The following is a 21,095-nucleotide window of genomic DNA, read 5'->3' as shown; positions in this document are numbered from 1 at the left end:
AGCACCTGTATATATGTATATATGTTTGTACATATTTATTACTCTATTTTACTTGTACATATCTATTCTATTTATTTTATTTTGTTACTATGTTTGGTTTTGTTCTCTGTCTCCCCCTTCTAGACTGTGAGCCCACTGTTGGGTAGGGACTGTCTCTATATGTTGCCAACTTGGACATCCCAAGCACTTAGTACAGTGCTCTGCACATAGTAAGCGCTCAATAAATACGATTGATGATGATGATGATGATTGGGTGGGGGTGGGGGCAGCAGACTAGGGAATTTGCTTGGTGATCCTTTGATTTGTTTCATTAAGTGCTTATGCTGGTGAGCACAAAGGTGGAGAAATTAAATGCATTAGAAAAACCTCCAGCAGAGGAGCAAAGGGTAAGTTTGACTGGAGACGCTGCTTGGAGAATGAAGCTAGGACAAGTGCAGTGCAGCTGCCTTCCTTTGCCCTAACTACCTCAGGGGTCAGTCAGTCAGTGGGCAGAGCACTGTGCTGAGCACTTGGGACGGTACAGCACAACAGAGTTTAGCAGAGGCAGTCCCTGCCTGCAGGAGTTTCCTGCCTGTGAGTGGGGAGGCAGACGTTGACAAAGGGTAGGGATGGGAGAGGGCATCCCACCTCCTATTCCAACCCCCTGGGGTTGGGGAAGCAGATGGTGCCACCCCCCATGTAGGTGAGGAGAACCCAGGGCAGCCGGCTGGCACACTAGTTAAATTGCTCCCTGCTGAAAGGCCTGAGCCTGAAATAGGCCATGCCCACACTCCACAGTGGTTTAATAGGTGAGGAAGTGGAGAAAGGAGGTTTGTCTTGTCTAACTGCAAGCACTTCCGCTTGAGGAGAAGCAGAAATTGGGAAGGGGAAAGAGGCACTTCTAGCTGTATCGCCACTGGCTCAGAGCGAACAGAAGTAAAACGGAAGGTTGCGGGGTTAACTCACTCCGCCTAACCAGCTCGACTGCACTTTTCAGGCCTGCGTGACCTGGCATGGGTGTGCGGAGCAAGCCCGCCCTGTAACGGTTCTTGTCTCCGCTTCTTTTGGCCCGAGGCAGCCCGTCAGTGCCTCGTCGTCCTCCTCCTCTCGGATCCTCAACCAATCCTGGGATAGGGCTCAGGGTGGCAGGGCCAAGTGTGGCCTTTAATCTCTGCGATTCAGAATGTTAATGTCCAAATCCTTTCCTCCCTCTCACAGAGCTGCCCCCCTACCCTTCCCCCCCCACACCCTGGTGTGACGGCATTTGGAGCGCAGAGATAAGTCGGGCTGCTTCCCTGGAATCTGCTTCTGCGGTATGGGTATGAATCAATAAATTACTGACTGGGCATCCTGCTGCTCCCTTCTGCAGGAGACCAAAACGTTGAATACAAGAAGATGATCTGGCACAAGGATTGCTTTACCTGCAGCAACTGCAAGCAAGTCATAGGCACTGGCAGCTTCTTCCCTAAAGGAGAGGACTTCTACTGTGCCACCTGCCACGAGACCAAATTTGCCAAGCACTGTGTGAAGTGCAACAAGGTAAGCTTTTCTAGGAGAGGGGTTATCTGGATTTGCCTGGCAAATGGGTTATAGAGCCAACGGGCCGTACGGGATTCCCCCCTCCCCTCCAAGTTAAGGCACCTGCCTGTACTGATGGAGCGGAGTACCTAGATGGCTCCTGGATGCTGGGGACTGTGGAATCAGTGTGGGGCAGGTGCTTGCTTCCTAGAGAGGGACTTTTTTAGACCCAGCACCCGAGGCCTGTGTTGATTTTGTCTAGGTGCCTTAACTCCTGCTCAGCGAGGCTCGGAAGCTACCTAGAATGAGTTGGGGGGCATGGACTGACTCACCAACCAGATCGTCACACGTGGCACTCAGGCCCAGCTAAGCTGTTTCCATCCGGTCCCTGGTTGAGTTCAGAAAGCCACCGTGGTTTGTGTTCCCTGTTGTAGGCCATCACTTCTGGAGGGATCACTTACCAGGATCAGCCTTGGCACGGAGAGTGTTTTGTCTGTGCCACCTGCAGCAAGAAGCTGGCGGGGCAGCGCTTCACGGCGGTGGAGGATCAATACTACTGTGTGGATTGCTACAAGAACTTTGTTGCGCAGAAGTGCGCTGGCTGCAAGAACCCCATTACTGGTAGGTCAACACCACGAAGATGCCTTGCTTTCCCTTCTTTTCTCTTAACAACTTGTCCTAGCTCTCCCTGCCATCAACTCCCACCAATACCAAAGCTAGCATTTCCAGTTCTCTCAAAGTAACTTGGGACAGGCTGCAAGGAAGCAAGCACAACACCCAGTGTTAAGAAGTAGAAAGCAGGGTAGCTCGAATGAGAACAAAAATCACATCTCCTCAGCCTCTTTCCTGAAAAGCAAATTTGGCTATGATGGGGCAGGGGCAGACTCGCTCAACCCAGTAAATCAGCAGTTAAAGTCAAAGATGCTCATGTCGGTCCATTGCCTAAGTATTTTTTTTTCAAAGCACTGACAAATCTTTAGCATTCTCTACGGCCAGAAATTTTACAATTGGCATAAATAGGCCAATTTTGCCTCCTAATGGTCAATTTGATTCAGTGAAACTTTTGCTATTTGAAGGGAAGAGAAGCCCAGAGTGGGAGAACGCAGACAGATTCAGTCTACCAACCCATCACAGCCTTTAAATCCTCTTTCTGCAGCAGTGGGTAAACCCTCACTTTCCTTCTGGGCACCAACAGCTTCATAATGCGTTTAGCCCTGGCGACTGGATTCTATCTGTTTTTACACACAGGAGGCCTAAACAAGAGGCAATAGGTTTAAGTTCCCTGACTGGAAATCTAGGAAAGTTGTGAATGAAAAAGCAACGTCCTGATAGAGAGGGATTGGAAGAAAGGAGGAGAAAGTCTGGCTGGTTTGAGATGTACGGTTTAGGGGAATAGACAGTGCTTGGCACATAATAAGCGCTTAACGAATACCGTGATTATTATTATTACCTCCTTCCAGCTGATTGAGCTGTAATGACAGAATTTAGAAAGTGCCGAGAAAGTACACAGAGGAAGAGCTACCAGGCCTTGTGAGTGTCTGTCCACCCCGCAACAATTCCGGAGCACTTATTTGGATACTAAAGCTGAGCCTGTAAGAGGCCGGAACAGGCTCTGCTTTTTTCTCTCCCCACATTACTTCTTAGTGACTTAGTGACGGTTTGGAAGGTGTAGAGCGGAAAGAAAGGACGGTTTGTCCGTGGCCCATGGAGGAGAGGAGGAGAATGGAGAGCAGTGTGGAAAAAGATCCACAACCATCCAGTTGTGAACAGAAAAGGTACCAACCAAAGTAGAGTTACTGAGATTTCAGTAGTTACAGTTGACCCACTTTTGGGATTTTTTTTTTTTTCTTGTTCTTACACAGGATTTGGAAGAGGATCCAGCGTGGTCTCCTATGAGGGGAAATCCTGGCATGACTACTGCTTCCATTGTAAAAAATGTTCTCTCAACCTGGCTAATAAGCGCTTTGTCTTCCAAAATGAGAACATCTACTGCCCTGATTGTGCCAAAAAGCTGTAAACAAACAAGGTGATCCGGTGCTGTAAAATGGAGTTTGTTTTGCTACGTAACAGCAGTCGGGAAAGGAGCAGGGCGTTGTTTTTCCATCATCAGCCATTGTGGCTTTACTCCCATTTTACAGAAGAGTTCTGAAGAGAAGAGGTGCAATGACCTGGGTTGGTTTTCAGAATGAGAGCTTTGCAGTAAACTAACAGCTGAAAAATGAACTACATTTTGCTTTCAGTTATTCATTAACATAAAGGCTTGAGTGCCAGAACATTACTTTAGGTTCATTTCTAGCTTTCCCTAATATATTGACTTTCTGCATGCTAAAGCTATCCAACATTAATGCTGCAACTTAAAAAGATGTGAGCAAGAAATACATGAAGTGGAATTATGCTACCTGAGAGAAAAAATATTAATTCTCTGGAGGGAAACGCATGCCTTAATCACAGTATGTACTACTATATACCATGTGACTATACACGAAGTAGTAGAGTAACAATAGCATTCAATTTAGTTGTTTATGTTTTACAAGTGAAGCTACAGAGTAATTTTACCGCATGATATGCATGGCTTGGGTATAATAGTTTCTGCCTGACTTAGAAATGACAAATGCAAAAAACCTTTATGAAACATTAACATCTGAATAATCTTGGTTTCTAAATTGGCTTGCCTTTTTTTTTTTTGCTAAAAGCTTAAATTTTCATGAGTAATATTTCCACAGAATTCTTAAGCATAGATCAGAAGCGATTTTGAAATGTATGCGGATTAAAATATCTTTGGTTATTTCGGATGGATAATATCCAACCGCAGATATTGAAAGCTTACCTTCTAAAACCATTAGCTGCTTTTTTGATCAGACATATTCTAATACAAATAGGAAATTAATATACTTTTGCAACTTAGGTGGACAGTACAATCATTTAGCAGAGATATTTTCTGCAGTTGTGAACTTTATCCCAATGAACTGCAGATAAAGCACCGAGGCTTATTTACCAAATATCATTTTAATTAATGTTAAAAACAGCCTCAACACTAAGTAGTATGGTACTCGTTTCTACCCGTGGCACCCCCATTTATTAACATTCTTCTCTGTTTCCTGTCCATTTTCCTTCATAGAGAGGACAGGTCCTATTTCAATAATTATATTGCTAATAGTGGCTCAGATGAATCTGGGGTGAGAATGATAAAGCTTCCGCCACCCCCTTCCTTCTAAAAGGAGCAACTCCTCAGCCGCCCTTAGGCTGGAGTCTAAACCAGCTATTTACAGTACTATTTCTAGATTACTGAAGCTGTTATATAGGTTGAGCAAGATAACCTGCCACCACATACTGACCTTAAAGTATTTGCATAGTTTAACTCGAAGCAGTTTTTCTTAAAAGTGGGGTGGTTAGAGAAGCGGTATCATTTAGCCGATGTATATCATCCAATTTGAAAATTAAATTACAATAAATACTTTGTGTACTGCCTCTTTTTTTAAGTGCTTTTTATTCACTTCAAGTCAGGCCACTCATACGTAGTGACACACTTAAATTGGAAATAATTATGAGAGACCAGGATGAGGTACAATCTCACTTTAGCATCAGAGGTAGGTTTCCAAAATAGAGCAATATCTTACTTTTCCGTAACTGAAGGTGGTTAAGTGTGGGTGGTCAATCCCTTGATTCCATAGGCTCCGGCCAAGCAACCATCTTGCCGAGCACAACATTTGGGGGTGGGGGACAGTGCACATTACTCGGGAACTCAAGGTGGGAGAGGTGTGGGTTTCAGCGAGTTGGCACTGAGATGAACCTGGCTTTCTGCTTTAGAATCTGGCTCAAAATCTAAGATTAGATGAAGAAAAAGATCAATGAAGATTTAGAACCAAGGAGTCCTGCAACACCACAGAAATTCACACAACCACAAAATCACTATGCCTGAAAGTCACCGATGCCAAAGGTAGAACTGATTAAGGATTCTAAGTGTTTGGATGTTTACCGTCAGAGAGGAACTCCGAGGAAGCAGGACCAACATATTCCAGAGTTGAGGTTGTGGGATGACAGAGAAAAAAAAACCGTTTTAAAATCAATACATTTGAACAGAATTTATTGAATCTAGGTGAATGGGTTATTCGTATCTTTACTAAAGTATGCTGTCTTTACATGACTATTAACAAAAATAAACTTTTCATCTGTAAAGTTTATTTAACAGTGCACACTTATATACAGCTGAAACAGCATTCAACAGATAACATTTGCAAAGAAAAAAATATCAGCATCTTGTTAGAATGATTGTCTCTGCCAGAAAGAACTATTATACAAAAATACATCTTTTTAACCCTAAGGCACTGCTCTAATCTAAAACAATTATACTGTACTCTGAATAGCAACCGTCTGAGAAACCATGACGAAGCCTTCCTGTTTGGAGACTGATGTCAAGACAATTAGTTCTGCCAAAACTATTCGTAATTAAACACCGAAAATCACTAGGAAGTAGGGGGAGTGATTTGAATTAGAGTTAGCCAATGGTTTGACGAAATCTCTTATCTGGGATAGGTTAGCAGGTTGAAGAAGAAGACTGCAGCTGAACTTCCAAACAGTCTGGTGAAAGAAAGCTATTCTTTTCATCTCATCATGCTGGAGAAGATCTGGTTAAATAGCACTTTCTGTAGCCTTTAATAGGTAAGGGAATATACCCTACGGAGCAAAGGACTAGCACAAAGAACATTCAGGATAATAACAAAACCCACAAGACAATGATCTAATACTGTTTTATGTACACAATAAAAATACTTACATGTTTGTGCAGATAAACATAAATATGCAATTCAAAAGAAAACAAGCATGACAAATATACTTCTAAGACAAACACCGTTCTCTCATTTTCAAGATATTAGTGCATGTAGACTGGCATAGATTGTAAACTTAAGATGTCCACTTGATAGTAAAATTGTATAAATTATGATAAATACAATTTATTGCATTTAAAAATCCAAAATTTTCCTATTATAGAAATGATGCAACAAAACCCTCACCGGGTCATTGAAGAGAACCATCTTGTTATTTTTTACAGGATTGTAATTTTGAACTTTTAATAGTAACGCAGTATAAACAGTATCTTAGTGAGAACTGAAAGGTTTTCTTCCTCACCAAGAGTTTAGAAATGTGCAAAAATATCTGCCAGTAGTTGGGTGGTAAATAGTGCTCATACACACCACTGTACATACACTAATAGAAAATAAAGTAATGAGAGAAAAACAAGAGACTTTTATTACAGAAAATGAAAGCGACAACCAAGAAACCTTGTCAAACTGCCCAACACAAGAAGTAACAAAAGCAAGGAAATTTCCCTGAAAAATTTCAAGGTGCAAGTTTAGGAGTTTTATAATCTCTTCCCTGGTGGTTTTCTTTGTAAGTTGAAGTTGAGTAAAGGAAACAAGCAGCTTTTTGAAACAAGGCTTTCGGGACATCACCAAACACTGGATAACTGAAGTGCAATCAGATTACTTCCAGGGCTGTAGTGTTCACAGTTCTGACCAAAGGGAATATATAAAAAAAAAGAGAGAGAAAAGACTTACGACATAGGTTTCTGATCACTCATGAGCCGGGAAGGTCTCGTGCTTAGTACAGAGTGGCCCATAATAAGCTTCTGCTCATTTAATGCTATCGGAAGAGCATTAAAGGAGGAGAAGCTTGTTATGAGCCAAGCAGTGGACTAAGAACTGGGGTGATGCTTTAATCACTGGGCAGTAAGAGAAACTGCCCAGGACCTAAACTCAAGACGATCCCCTCACCAATCGTTCCCAGCTGTCACCTCTGGAATTATTAGAAAAAAATATTATATTACAATATATATATTATATTATATATATATATATATATTCTTCTAGTGCTGATCCTAGCTCCTGATTTGTCTCTTATTAAAATTTGTTTTGGCTTGACCCTTCTCTAGGGCATATCCCATCTGGAGATAAAAAATAATTCTTTTTTATAATAATTTTTATCACAAAAGATTATTTATCCTTTAACATTATTAAATATTAATATTTATTATTAAATATTATAAAAATTATTATGAAAAGAATTATTTTTTAATCTCCAGACAGGATATGCCCTAGAGAAGGGGCAAACCAAAACAAATTTTAATAAGAGACAAATCAGGAGCTACTATCAGCACCAGAAGAATCATGACTCATTTTCAGAAAATCCAATTTGCCAGAATATGGAACTATAATTACAAGCATTTAGATGAAAAAAATATGCAGGCCCTGGTTGATTTTATTTTCATTTTTCTATTAAAGCATTTCTCTCGGTTGAATAGGCTAGCAAAGGCTTCGTATGTCACCTGTACCTAAAACTTTGAGCTCCTAAACTCAACAAGGGATTTCAGCTGAACACCATGCTTCTGACATCACCAGAGCTGCGAAAATAATCTGTACCAGTAATACCATTTATCGAATTCTCCCCTCCCTGCAGTTAGGTGCTTGGGAAGTACAGAATTAAGTGATGTTTCCTATCTGCGAGGCATTTTCCAGGCCACCCTATTTGCGAAATAATCCTCTGAGATTTGAAATCCAAATCTTCAGTCTGCAATCACCTTAGAATCACACAGCTGGAAGGGACCTGGCCCAAAGTATCTGGTTCCACTCCCTGCCCCCTCTCAAACCAGCCCGGGAAGAAACACAAAAGCACTTGGGAGATTTCCTGGGGAGAAGAAAGGGGAGGAATGAAGATTTTTTTTTTTTTGCAATTTTCCTTGGCAACAGTAGTCCACTGCCTAACACCACCTCAAAGCAATCAAAGCATTTTCTTACAGAGTTAACCTCATCCCCCTGCCACCCAGACACTCATTCATTTACTCTGATCTCCTTCTGCCTCAGTGATAGCGTCGGAAAGCCAACTACAACCGCCTTCCAGAGCTCTGTGGATAAAGTGTGGACAACAGGGAAAACTTCCATCTGCAGCATCTGTTCAGCAGCCACTGTGGTCAGAGCCCCTATTATTCTCTCGGGGAATGTACAACACAAGTCAAACACAACCTGAGGGGGAGATAGGAACATACTAATAATCCATCTTATACCCTTCTAATCCAAATAAATCCAGATTCTCTCATTCATTCAATAGTATTTATTGAGTGCTTACTGTGTGCAAAGCACTGTAGGAAGCGCTTGGGAGTGTACAAGGGGAGAGTACAAAGAAACCACTTCCTAAATCCATTTGACTGCTCTCTCCTGTAGCTTCTGCAAATGTTCTAGACCTCCGAATTGAAATACTAACCGTGATAAAGGCCTGATGAACACTGAGTGTCCAGCAGCATCAGACAATCAAGTAACAAATGTGGGTTTTAATTTCAGCATTTCACTGCTGACTACTAACGGCTCCCTATAGCTTTGCGGCCATGGCTTCAGTTACCACCTCTAAGCGGATGACTCCCAAATCTATCTTGCTAGATTCGGACCTTTCACTTCCTCTGCAATCTCGTGGTTTTTCTTGTCTTCAGGACTCTTCCATTTGGATGGCCTCCCAGCACCTGACGCTTATTTAAATGTCTAATACTGAAGTCATTTTCTCTCCCAAGCCCGCTCTTCCAACTAACACTGCCATCCCAGTTAAGAATATCCCCACCTTTCTGTCTCCAAAGCCCACAGACTTTAGGTTTATTCTTCAACACCTCATTTCTTTTCAATTCTCACATTCTGTCTGTTGCTCAACAGGTTTTTGTTAGGAGGCATTTTGCTGAAATATCTAGAAATATCTTCAAGACTTTCAATTAGTCATATTCATTGAGCATTTACTATATGCAGAGCACTGTACTAAGCACTTGGGAGGGTACACTATTACAGGGTTAGTAGACATTCCCCGTCCACAATGAGCTTCAACATGATAGGGCAAATGCCTGGGAATCCAAAAGGACCTGGGTTCATTCATTCAATAGTATTTACTGAGCGCTTACTGTGTGCAAAGCACTGCACTAAGCGCTTGGGAAGTACAAATCAGCAACTTATCGAGACGGTCCCTACCCAACAACGGGCTCACAGTCTAGAAGGGGGAGACAGACAACAAAACAAAGCAAGTAGACAGGTGTCAATACCATCAGAATAAATAGAATTATAGCTAGATAAACAGGGTTCTAATCCCAGCTCAGCTACTTGTCTGCTGGGTGACTTTGGACAAATCACATAACTTCTCTGGGCCTCGGTCATCTGTAAAATGGGGATTAAGACTGTGAGCCCCATGAGGGACACAGACTGTGTCCGACCTGATTAATCAACTTGTATTTCCCCCAGCAGTTAGTACAGTGCCAGGCACATAGCAAGTGCTTAAACAAAGCCCATTTAAAAAAAAAACAAAGATCTTACAGTCTAGGAACCATAGGTTTTTCTAATTTTGCAGATTTATCTAGAAGAGAGCAAAGCTTCCCAGCTTCTCTTTGAAATGTTTCATTCATTCATTCGTATTTATTGGGAGCTTACTGTGTGCAGAGCACTGTACTAAGCGCTTGGAAAGTACAAATCGGCAACATACAGAGACGGTCCCTACCCAACAACGGGCTCACAGTCTAGTTACCCTTGATTATATCGGACCATTTACATTACCTAATCTTCAGATTTTTATTTTCACACCCAGAGTGACATTCTGGTTTTCAATACCTGATTTGTCAATATGGATAAGGATGCAATCTAATTACATTCTATATTTTTGCAATATAGCTTATTTGCTATAATAGACTTTTTTTTCTTTCTCTAAGCCAGACATTCAAAAGGAATAAAGGAGAGGTGGAATCTGGCCAAACAGAAAAGGGAACTGTCTTGAGTGCTTTGAAGAACTATAAAATCTTGACTGAAATTATTTGTTAGCAGATGCTGAATAGCAGATACTATAGGAAAGAATGTATATATATGTATATGTACATATGTATATACATATATGTATAGGTATATATGTTTGTACATATTTATTACTCTATTTTACTTGTACATATCTATTCTATTTATTTTATTTTGTTAGTATGTTTGGTTTTGTTCTCTCTCTCTCCCCCTTTTAGACTGTGAGCCCACTGTTGGGTAGGGACTGTATATGTTGCCAATTTGTACTACCCAAGCGCTTAGTACAGTGCTCTGCACATAGTAAACGCTCAATAAATACGATTGATGATGATGATGATGATACGGGAAAGAATGCAAGAAGAAGTATATTCAAATAAGTTTAAAACTACAAAACGAGTTTTACAAAATAGATCATCAACCCCCACTCCCCTGGCCTACCTTCTCATCGGCTTAATTAGGGGAGAGGAGCTTCTTACCCACTTGGAGGCTGCTCAGAAGAGGGAGATGAGGTACATTTCCACCTTTTCACTCCACTAGCACCAGGAGAGAGAGATCTTTCTCCGCCCTATGAAGGGAGCTCAGGGGGCTTGGCTCCATCCAGTGTCACCTTTTACTGTGGTGCCAAAAGGAGGGCGTGAGGCCCTTTGCTTCCTGGAAAATGGAGATTCTCCTTTCCTTCTCTGCAATTCCCTTGCCAGCCTTCAACAGGAACACACGGCATTCTCACCGAAGGCTGGTTGTCACACAGGCTACAATACTGACCAGAGCTGCCCCTTCTCCTCACGATCCCGATTCAGGCCCTCATCAGATCCTTGCTTGTCTACTATTTCAACCTCCTCATTGGTTTCCCTTTCTCCAACCTCTTCCCTCTTGTTCACTCTGCTGCCTGGACTGTCATTTCAAAGGTCTTTCCGTGCCTCTCCCCACTCAAACACCTACACTGCCCCAGACTTCCCCAAGCAGCGTGGCTTAGTGGAAAGAGTATTGCGGGAGAGTACAATATAACAGAGATGGCAGACACATTCCCTGCCCATTACTATCCCTCACACGCTTCCAACTGCCAGGAACTCTCCCCCACTTCAAATCCACCAGACCACATAACCCCCCACCCTCTTAGAACCCCTTCTAGAATTTCACCTCCTCACGGAGGGCTTTCCCCTGATTATACTTCTCCCCAGGTATGCATTCACAACCACTGGAGCACTCTCTCCATGAAGCAATTTATAAAGACTGCTATTTAAGCACCCGCTTTTCCACGTATCCATCTTTCCAACCTCTTCTTTCTTCCACTACACTGTAGGTTCCCTGTGGGCAGGAACTGCATTGCCTATGTTATTGTTCTCTCTCTAGCACTTAATACACGGGGTTTGCAGTAGGTGCTCAATAAATGCTATCGACTGGTAACTCGCTGATATTTTCTCGCTAAGCTTATTTAAAGCCAGCCCCAGCCCCCTTGCATTTGTGAAGCTTGCGTAACCTTTTATTTTTCCATGCCATCCTAGTCCATCTCACTGCCCATTCCCAAGGCTTTAGCGGAGAGGCAGGGCTAAAACAGGGATGGGGAAGAGCGGAGGATAGAGGCAGCCGTGCTTGCAATGGCAGCTCTCATTACAGTTAAGTTCAGAAAAGGAAAAAAAAAGCTACGGGGGTGGTGAGATTTGAGAGATGGCAGGGAGGAGGCTGAGTTTAAGGAGCAAAGGGAAGAAGGGGTGGAGAGGGAGTTACAGTGTTATTCCTACTTCCCCACAGTGCTCAGTCATCACACCAGAGCTCTTTCTGGAACAGATGCATGAAAGCCATGGGCAAACCTATCCCATGGTACAAGAACACTTTTGAGAAATATAACCCGGATGCTTTCGGAGGGAAGTGGGGGGCCTGCCTGAAACTTCTATTCTCAATTCCATTATCTAAATCATCCATAAAAGATTATCTCCTAGCTAATATAAATTTCAAATATCTTCTCAAATCCAATTAGAATTCCAAGTATCAATCACTGGGTACAATCTTCTATTTAATCATTTGGTTCTGCCTCGTTAGTATTTTACCCATGTCATTTGACTAGTAAAACATTTCTCTTTCTCCTGAAGTCTCTTTGCTTTTTAATGGTGACCCACTCCAGAAACCTATTCATTGGTTAAAGAGATCAATGCAAATAGCGATTTTTACTTTAATTCTTTTGGGGTTATGTCTATTAGTGATGAAGGTTTAAGTTATTTGTTGGAAAATCAAGGTATTTCCACAAAATCAGACCCTGATGTTTGAAATGTCCTGAGTTAAAACGAATGATGGCCATTACTGTGAGAACTGAAAATTCAAACAAAGAACGCACATCTCCAGAATACAATGCCACATATGCACAGCTTTAGCACTTTAAATAATTTTAAGGAGCAGTTAAGTACAAACACAGTAAGAATAGATCAATTTCTTTGATTACCTGATGGAGTCTCTATTGGTTTGGTCAGGGTATTTACTGCTCCATCTTCCTCAAAAGCCACCTTGGGATTCGGTGGGAATGTAGCAGCATCATTCAAGTTTTGATCAGAGCTATCAGAAGCAAAGCCGTCTGAGCTCAATTTGGTTGACTTGGCATGAACTCCAAGATCAATAATCTCCTCAAAAGTCCATGCGCTAGATTTCCCATTAAGATTTGGAACAAATCCAGTTGTATGATCCGCTTCATTAACATGCACTATTTCTGAGGTCTGGATAACCGTTTCTTTTGCTGAAGAACTAAAAAAAAGGATTGTTTTTATTAACAACTTTGAACAGTCAATGACCTATGTTTCGGAAACCAATTTTTACTTTCCAAATAACCTCTCCTAAATACCTTTTCATTTGTCCAATATGACAAGCCTGCACACTATTTACAATCTCTTTAAACTATCATGAGATTTCCAACTACCTGAACATCTGTTACTAGAATCAAGGCTAATTCAGATAATCCAAAAATAAATTCAGACCATCTAACTAAACAGTATGGGCAGCTGAATAAAGTTTCTTGGATTTCTAAACTTCATTATCTAAACAATCAATTGCCCAAATATGGATAATCCACTTCTTATTGAATTCTCACTAGTCTACAAAAATGATAGGGCCCCGTTAATGACACCATATCCCTAATTACAACCACTATAGAAGGAAATCTTTAAATGAAAGATTCCTGCCTTTCAAGAATAGTTATGTCTCAAAAATAAAATGGTTCTGGGACAAATGGTATGCCCCCGCACAAGAGTCAGAAAAGGATTTTCAACTCCTCTTACTGATGGAAAGAAAGAAGGGCTATGGAGAATACTCCATTCCAAATAGAAGCTTCTACTGAACAAAGTTAAGGAAACTGACTTGATTAAAGACAAAATCACTAACGTTTTCAGAAGAGGAATTTTCAGTTTTTTCAAAAGTTTACATCGGAGAAGCTACTATATTTTTATGCAATAATTAGCTTTGCCACATTTAATCGATCGGTGGTATTTACTGTGTGCTTACTGCGTGCAGAGCACAGTACTAAGCACTTGGGAAAGTACAACACAACAGAATTAGCAGACATATTCCCCGCCCATAATTGACTTACAGTCTATGTACCACAAATCATCTTACTTTTTATATGAACATGTCCTAGGGGGAGTATTTATAATTATGACCAAAATATGTTTTTAAGAGCTTTCATTATTTATCAGGACAGGCACGTGCGTACTAACCTGGAATCCTTTGGTGGCACCAAATATAAAGATCCTCCAGTTTTCTGCTCAACAGTCTGCTCGTCACCATTCATAAATACTTCACCGGCCTCCTCCTTGGGCATTTCTGCAGACTGTTCTTCATCAATTACCTCTCCGGGCAATGCCTCGGAACTCATTTCAGATTGTGTCTTCATTTCCTGGGATGAGTCAATGCCATTTATCTTTACTGAAAAAGGAATAGCATATCAGTTGCAATATCAAATTAAACAGGTTCCATGACCTTTTATCAAGGAGAGGAGAAAAACAGCATCGGGAGACAGTGATTGTGGTCACTGATCCTGTCCCTAAGCCAGGATTCCCATCACCTGATGGAAACTCCTCAAACACTGGACCTTTTAGACTGTGAGCCCACTGTTGGGTAGGGACTGTCTCTATATGTTGCCAATTTGTACTTCCCAAGCGCTTAGTACAGTGCTCTGCACATAGTAAGCGCTCAATAAATACGATTGATGATGATGATGATGGACCTCACCAGGGTCGACGTTGCCCAACCCAGTCCCAGGCCACCGGGAATCCCATTGCCTCCGCTCCACTCCAGAAAGGAAGCGGAATCATTTAGTATGGTTGTAAGGGAGTAAGACTTTTGAGTTTAAATTAGAATTTTGATGGGCTTCACTTTCTTACTACACAAGGCCTTGTCATCTCATGCCTAGACTGTGAGCCCACTGTTGGGTAGGGACCGTCTCTATATGTTGCCAACTTGTACTTCCCAAGCACTTAGTACGGTGCTCTGCACGCTCAATAAATACGATTGAATGAATGAGACTCCTGGAGCAGGCAGGGCTACTCAACTTCCAAAAGGTTGGGAGGGCCACCCTCGGCCATGGATTTGGTCACTGTTACACTGAGCCGCAAGGAGCCTGATCCTCTGCCACAATGCCTTCCTGCTCTTATTTTTTTGTCTCATACACTGTCTTTGTGTTTTTACTGTTTCTTCTTTCCTTATGTGTCTGTCATCAATTAATTCCTCCCCACTGTAGTCTTAGATCGTGAGCTTTCAGGATGCGAGGGCCCTTGAGTAATTCTCATCTGTGTATTTTTCCCAGCACTGAGCACAGTGCTTTATACTCAATTTCTACTACTGTAACTCTGAACAAGGTTTACTGAGAACCTGATAGGTGGATGCACGGTCCAGTCCTATGGAGGTCACGTTAAGGAGCAGAGATCACAAACAATCTCTACTCTCAACTCTCAAACAGCTTTTCATGAAGGGACGGAAGAAAAATACTAACAGTGTTGAAAAGTAGGAGTTATTTTTTTCCCTCTGGTATTTATTCAGCACTTACTATGTGCCAGGAATTTTTCTAAGAGCTGGAGTAGATACAAGTTAATCAGGCTGGACTCAGTCCGTGTCCCATTATGGGGTTCACAATCTTAATCCCCATTTTACAGATGAGGGAACTGAGGCCCGGAGAAGTGAAGTGACTTGCCCAAGGTCACACAACAGACAAGAGACAGAGCTGGAATCAGAACCCAGGTCCTTCTGACTCCTGGCCTGTGCTCTATCTGCTAGGCCACGCTGCATCTCAGTTGCCAAACATTTGAGCCAAATTTCTTTTCCAACACAGATGCTAATGGAAATATATTTATCAGAAGCCTGTTGTGCAAAAATTGTTGAAAGAGCAAGAAAAAAGGCAGCATTGGCATGATACTTTACCATCTGACCTCGAGAAACAAATTCCACCATGAAATAAGTTTCTAATTGCTTTAAACTTCCACTGAACAATTCCAACGGTCAACACTGAGCAACTAATACATCATAAGGTTCACCCATCTGGACTGCTAAGTTGCCATCTATGGGAGCATTTTAATTTCAAATGCTGTTAATTATGAAATTCATTCAATCGTATTTATTGAGCGCTTACTGTGTGCAGAGCACTGTACTAAGTACTTGGGAAGTACAAGTTGGCAACGTCTAGAGACGGTCCCTACCCAACAGTGGGCTCACAGTCTAGACATGAGATGACAAGGCCTTGCGTAGTAAGAAAGTGAAACCCATCAAAATCCTAATTTAAACTCTCAAAAGTCTTACTCCCTTACGAATTTAAACTCTCAAAAGTCTTATTCCCTTACAGCCATACTAAATGATTAAAACTCATTCTAAATTGTTGCTAACCTGAAGGATCCACTTTTTCAAAATCTCTCTCTTCTGTCTCTTCTTCCTCTTCCTCCTCCTCTTCTTCCATAACCTCATTACTAGATTTTTCTTCACTCTGTTGATGAACAGAATATTTGATGAATATATTATTTTATTCACTCTAATTTTCCATATTATTTCATATGAAAGTGTTTACAGCATCACGAGAATACAATAACAATGAGAGCTGTGGTTTTTGTGAAGCACTCACTATGTGCCAAGCACTGTAGTAATAATAATATAATTATGGTATTTGCTAAGCGCTATGTGCCAAGCACTGGGGTAGATACAAGATCAGCAGGTCTCACAGTTTTAATCCCCATTTTACAGATGAGGTAACTGAGGCACAGAAAGCTAAGTGACTTGCCCAAAGTCACACAGCTGACAAGACGCGGAGCCGGGATTAGAACCCATGACCTCTGACTCCCAAGCTCATGCTCTTTCCACTGAGCCACGCTGCTTCTCAAGCAGCGTACTAAGCAGCACTGTACTAAGTGCTGGGACAGTTATAAGACCATCAGATCCCACATGGAAATTTGGACAAGCACAGGAATTGAATCCCCATTTTGCAGGTGGGAGAACTGAGGCACTGAGAAGTTAACTGACTTCGGGTCACACAGCAGATTAGTCTGTGTTTTAACAAGCTTTTATTTTTTTAGAAATAACTGAAATTTTATCATTTGCCATTAATAAGGGGATAGTAAAGACGACCATCTTTATGTTTGGATCTGGGAACAAATTACAAAATCACCTTACCTTGGCTGCATTCTGTTCTGCCTTTCTCGTTCTCTTCATTATCTCTTCAATTCTCTATTAAAGAAATTATTTGATTCTTTAAAATTAAAACGATATCACTAGATGGAACTAGAACACAGTCTCATTTACAGAAGTGGACAAGTACTAGACAGAAATGAAGTATGTCACAAGAAGAGTCCAAAAAACAACAACAACAACCAAAAAAACCAGGAAAGCACACTTCCCGTTCCTTGCTCCAAACTTTGAAATGGCTGAATTCTGATCATTATGCTTCTCTTTTTTTTGAACTTAGAAATATCAGTTATGCTCTTCAATTTTAGTTTTACAGAATCAGAGGCTCATTATTTAGGACAAGTAACATATTTCACAAACAATTTAGAATTTAAATTAGCGTTGTCTCAACGATCCCCCCAAAACTGACCTAGCAGTAAAATATGACAGCCCTCCGATGGACAATAAAGCTGGAATGCTCATATCTGGTGAGGTCAGGAGGAGAAGTAAGCTAAGTTTCATTGCAAAGGAGAAGATGGAAGTGGAGAAAAAAGGGATCGGGACCAAATGCTCTGCTCTGAAGGTCCTCCACTGCTCTTTCCCAAACCAGAGATGCCGCTGCATAAATTTTATGATATACCAAGCCTTTTTTTTAAAGCCAAATCAGAAAGTACACACCTTCTTTCTCTCAAGTCTTTCCTGCATATTTTGCTGCATAATTCTCTCTCGCTCTTGTCTCTGCCTTTCAGCCTCTTCTTGAGCTTTGGCTTCAGCTTCTTCTCTCTAAAACAGTTGACCATCAAATACATATGAATAATCTAAATAAAAGCAAGGAAGTACCAATAGAGTCTTGTCTTTGGAATGCTTTCGCCTGCATTCGTGGAACGCTATCACAGTAAACTTTCCTACTGCACCAGAAAAGGGCTAAAAACTATTTAAAGTTTCCTCACAGTCAAATTTAAAGGTTTTAAAGTGTATGAAATATGGGTCTCTCCTAACGTACACTGTGGCTGAGTTGTGAGACGAGGTAGCGTGAAGTGGTCTGGTGTAAAACAAACTCTCTTTTGCATAAGAAAAAACAGCATTTTAAACCCGGCTCATTCCATGGACAAGTCTTCCTCTGTGTGAGTCTCAGAACAGTATGCAAGAGTAATTAATTCTCTCCATGAGAGAGGTGAGGGGGGAAAGATCAGGAACACAGGGGCACCAAAGCTTGAGGTGAGGAGGATATTTTGGGAGAACGACTACAAATGATGAAAAACAGGGGCTTTATCCAGTTAGATAATCAATGGAGGAGAGAAAAATACCTCCTTTATAACCACCAAACATTCATGAAACTAATATGGGGTACTGGGCTCCTTACTGAATTGAAGTTCAGAATGTTTGTTGTACCACCAAGAGAAAACCAGTGGATTATGTTTAAATTAGCTCCTTAGACTGCTGGAAGAAACCCAGGACAAAGTACCTCTCCATGAACTTCTGAGATTATATATTTATATAAAACTGTGTACATCCAAAGGGACACCTTTATTCACCACCACAAAATTATATTGCAAAAAGCTTTCAAGAGTATGAGCAACGTGGTGGAGAATGAATTCTTTGTAGGAAAAAAGTGACTCCCTCTGCACTTTGTTCACATCAAAAATGCAGTTTGATGCCATTCCCTGAAATGTCGGCAGTAACTGAAGCAGACTGTGGAAGCAGCAATCCAAATTCAGAAGATTACCAAAGGATTACCAAAAGTTGAAAGGAAATCATACATTTGTAAAAATTACATGGGCAGGAATTTAAAAAATTTGAGAAAGATAAAGCTGGCTGTACATTTCTACCAAATGACCAAATCTGAGAGTCAAATGACAATTTGGCAGGTGACTTCAATGCTCCTCTAAGTCTTCTGACTCAATAATGAACCACCAGCAGTTAAAATTTGCTGGGCAAACGACATGTCAACAGCAAAAAGCAGGGTTGGTAGTAATCAAGATTTTTTCTTCCTTATCATAACTTATTTGCAGTCAGCAAACCTGTTGCTGAAGCTCGGCAAGACGCTCCTGTTCCTCACGAATTCTTTCCTCTTCAGACTTCCTTTGTTGTTCTTCATCTTCTAGACGTCTTTCTTCCTCAAGCCTAGAGAGCTCTTCTTCCTGTCGGGCTTTATCTTCAATTGCCTTCTTCGCCATTTCTTCTTGTATTTTCCTATATATTTTCAGACAGTTGACATAGGTTGCTTGAACTGAGTTGAACTTTATTCTAAAATTCTGTGTACATTGTATAGCATGTTCTTTGTAAATGGTGGCTGTACTAACTTCTGGAAGATGGCAACAAGAAAGCTTCATTAAGGTGCTACCTTAATGAATATAATTCAATTTATGTTATCTCAAAACCTATAGGCATGATGCTTTGTTTTTCCAGACCCTGACCACTTCAGAAGCAGCGTGCCTTAGTGGAAAAAGCACGGGCTTGGGAGTCAGAGGTCATGGGTTCTAATCCCGGCTCCGCCACTTGTCAGCTCTGTGACTTTGGGCAAGCCACTTAACTTCTCTGTGCCTCATACCTCATCTGCAAAATGGGATTAAGACTGTAAGTCCCGTGTGGGACAACCTGATTACCTTGTATTTACCCCAGCGCTTAGAACGGTGCTTGGCACATAGTAAGCGCTTAACAATTACCATCATCATCATCACTTCTAAGACAGTAGGAATGGCCATCTTAGGTCAGGAGGAGAAAAGACCAATGAATCAATTCATTTCACCGTATCAATCAATCAATTGTATTTACTGAATGCTTAGCATACAGAGCACTCTACTAAATGCTTGGGAGAGTACAATATAACAGTTAGTAGTCATAGTCCCTGCTCCCAATGAGCTTAAAGCCTAGAGACCATAGGATCTTATTTTGCAGATTTATCTAGAAGCCAGCAGAGCCTCCAGCTTCTCTTTGCAATGTTTCCCTTTGACTGTATCCGGCAATTTAAACTGCCTAAACTTCAGATTTTTATTTTTACACCGCAGGTAATAATCTGATTTTCAACAGCTGATTTGCCAACGTGGACAAAATTGCAATATACTTATATATTTTTGCAATATAATGTATTTGCTACATACTTTATTTGCAATATAACCTATTTGATACTGACCTTTCCTCCTCTTTTTTCTGAATTCTTTCCTGCTCGTCTCGTTCCCTTTGTTCACGAGCAAGGCGGCGTTTCTCTGCCAGAATTTTGGCAGCTTCCTCAGCACTTGTGGTCCCAGGTACAGTTTTGCTATTAGACTCTGTTAAAAATTTTAAAAACAACAACAAAAAAACCCAAAAACACATAAACAAAATTAAATTTAGGTATCTCTACCTCTTAATCCAATTAAGAAAATATACAACAGTAATCACTATGGATACACTGGACAATGGAAACATGCACAACAGGGGGCTTCACCACTTGTCTGTTGTGTGAACTTGGGCAAGTCCCTTAACTTCTCTGTGCCTCAGTCACCTCAACTGTAAAATGGGGATTCAGACTATGAACCCTATGTGGGACAGGGACCTAATTAATTTGTACCTACCCCAGTGCTTAGTACAGTGCCTGGAATGTAGTAAGCACTTAAATAATAATAATAATGATGGCATTTGTTAAGCACTTACTATGTGCCAAACACCATTTAAAAACAAAAGAAAACAGGGCGGAGTGCATCAAGGGCTTTTGGCACAATTTAAGAGAATTTAAAACAAAAAAACCCCACTATCATCTCCGTTGAATGTTTGGTTTAAAGATGACAACAGCATACTACAACTACAATCTGTGAGATAACTGAATACAATCAAATTCACAGTAAAAATATGAGCTAATTTAACTGACTAAATTCATAAATGTCTTTTGGAAATCGAAACATTCAAGTCAACTTACTCTGCCCTATAAACATTTATAAATTCCAAATTAAACAATTTTTCTTAAAACAGTACGCATTAACTTTTTTCTACAATAAATCAAACGTGTTTTCAATAAATCGTATTTATTGAGGGCTTACTCCGTGTGGAGCACTGTACTATGCACTTGGGATGATACAATATAACAGAGTTAGTGGACACATTTCCTGCCCATGACAAGCTGGAGATAACTAAAGAAATCAACATTAGCTGTATAATAAAGCAACCACAAGATGACATATTTTCAACACTCTACAC

The 21,095-nt window shown here is 41.0% G+C and overlaps 2 protein-coding genes across 12 annotated transcripts in view; one reads left to right on the top strand and one right to left on the bottom strand.

The window, feature by feature from the left end:
* Positions 1-4,962, top strand: part of FHL1 (four and a half LIM domains 1) — an 85,314-nt gene extending 80,352 nt beyond the window's left edge. For all 4 annotated transcript variants that reach the window (XM_038748170.1, XM_038748172.1, XM_038748169.1 and 1 more), the window contains 3 exons: positions 1,349-1,518; positions 1,932-2,118; positions 3,360-4,962. In XM_038748170.1, coding sequence (XP_038604098.1) covers positions 1,349-1,518; positions 1,932-2,118; positions 3,360-3,514 — 512 coding nt within the window. In that variant the 3' untranslated portion in view covers positions 3,515-4,962. The remainder of the gene's footprint in view (positions 1-1,348; positions 1,519-1,931; positions 2,119-3,359) is intronic.
* A 612-nt stretch (positions 4,963-5,574) lies between these two features.
* Positions 5,575-21,095, bottom strand: part of MAP7D3 (MAP7 domain containing 3) — a 39,714-nt gene continuing 24,193 nt past the window's right edge. For all 8 annotated transcript variants that reach the window (XM_038748162.1, XM_038748163.1, XM_038748160.1 and 5 more), the window contains 8 exons: positions 20,056-20,191; positions 18,944-19,115; positions 17,601-17,705; positions 16,932-16,985; positions 16,155-16,251; positions 13,997-14,204; positions 12,736-13,031; positions 5,575-7,006 (listed from right to left, as the gene is read on the bottom strand). In XM_038748162.1, coding sequence (XP_038604090.1) covers positions 6,999-7,006; positions 12,736-13,031; positions 13,997-14,204; positions 16,155-16,251; positions 16,932-16,985; positions 17,601-17,705; positions 18,944-19,115; positions 20,056-20,191 — 1,076 coding nt within the window. In that variant the 3' untranslated portion in view covers positions 5,575-6,998. The remainder of the gene's footprint in view (positions 7,007-12,735; positions 13,032-13,996; positions 14,205-16,154; positions 16,252-16,931; positions 16,986-17,600; positions 17,706-18,943; positions 19,116-20,055; positions 20,192-21,095) is intronic.

This window comes from Tachyglossus aculeatus, chromosome 6 (assembly GCF_015852505.1).
Source record: "Tachyglossus aculeatus isolate mTacAcu1 chromosome 6, mTacAcu1.pri, whole genome shotgun sequence".
NCBI lineage: Eukaryota > Metazoa > Chordata > Mammalia > Monotremata > Tachyglossidae > Tachyglossus > Tachyglossus aculeatus.
The sequence above is the reverse complement of the archived record's forward strand: the minus strand, read 5'-3'. Positions and strand labels throughout refer to the sequence as shown.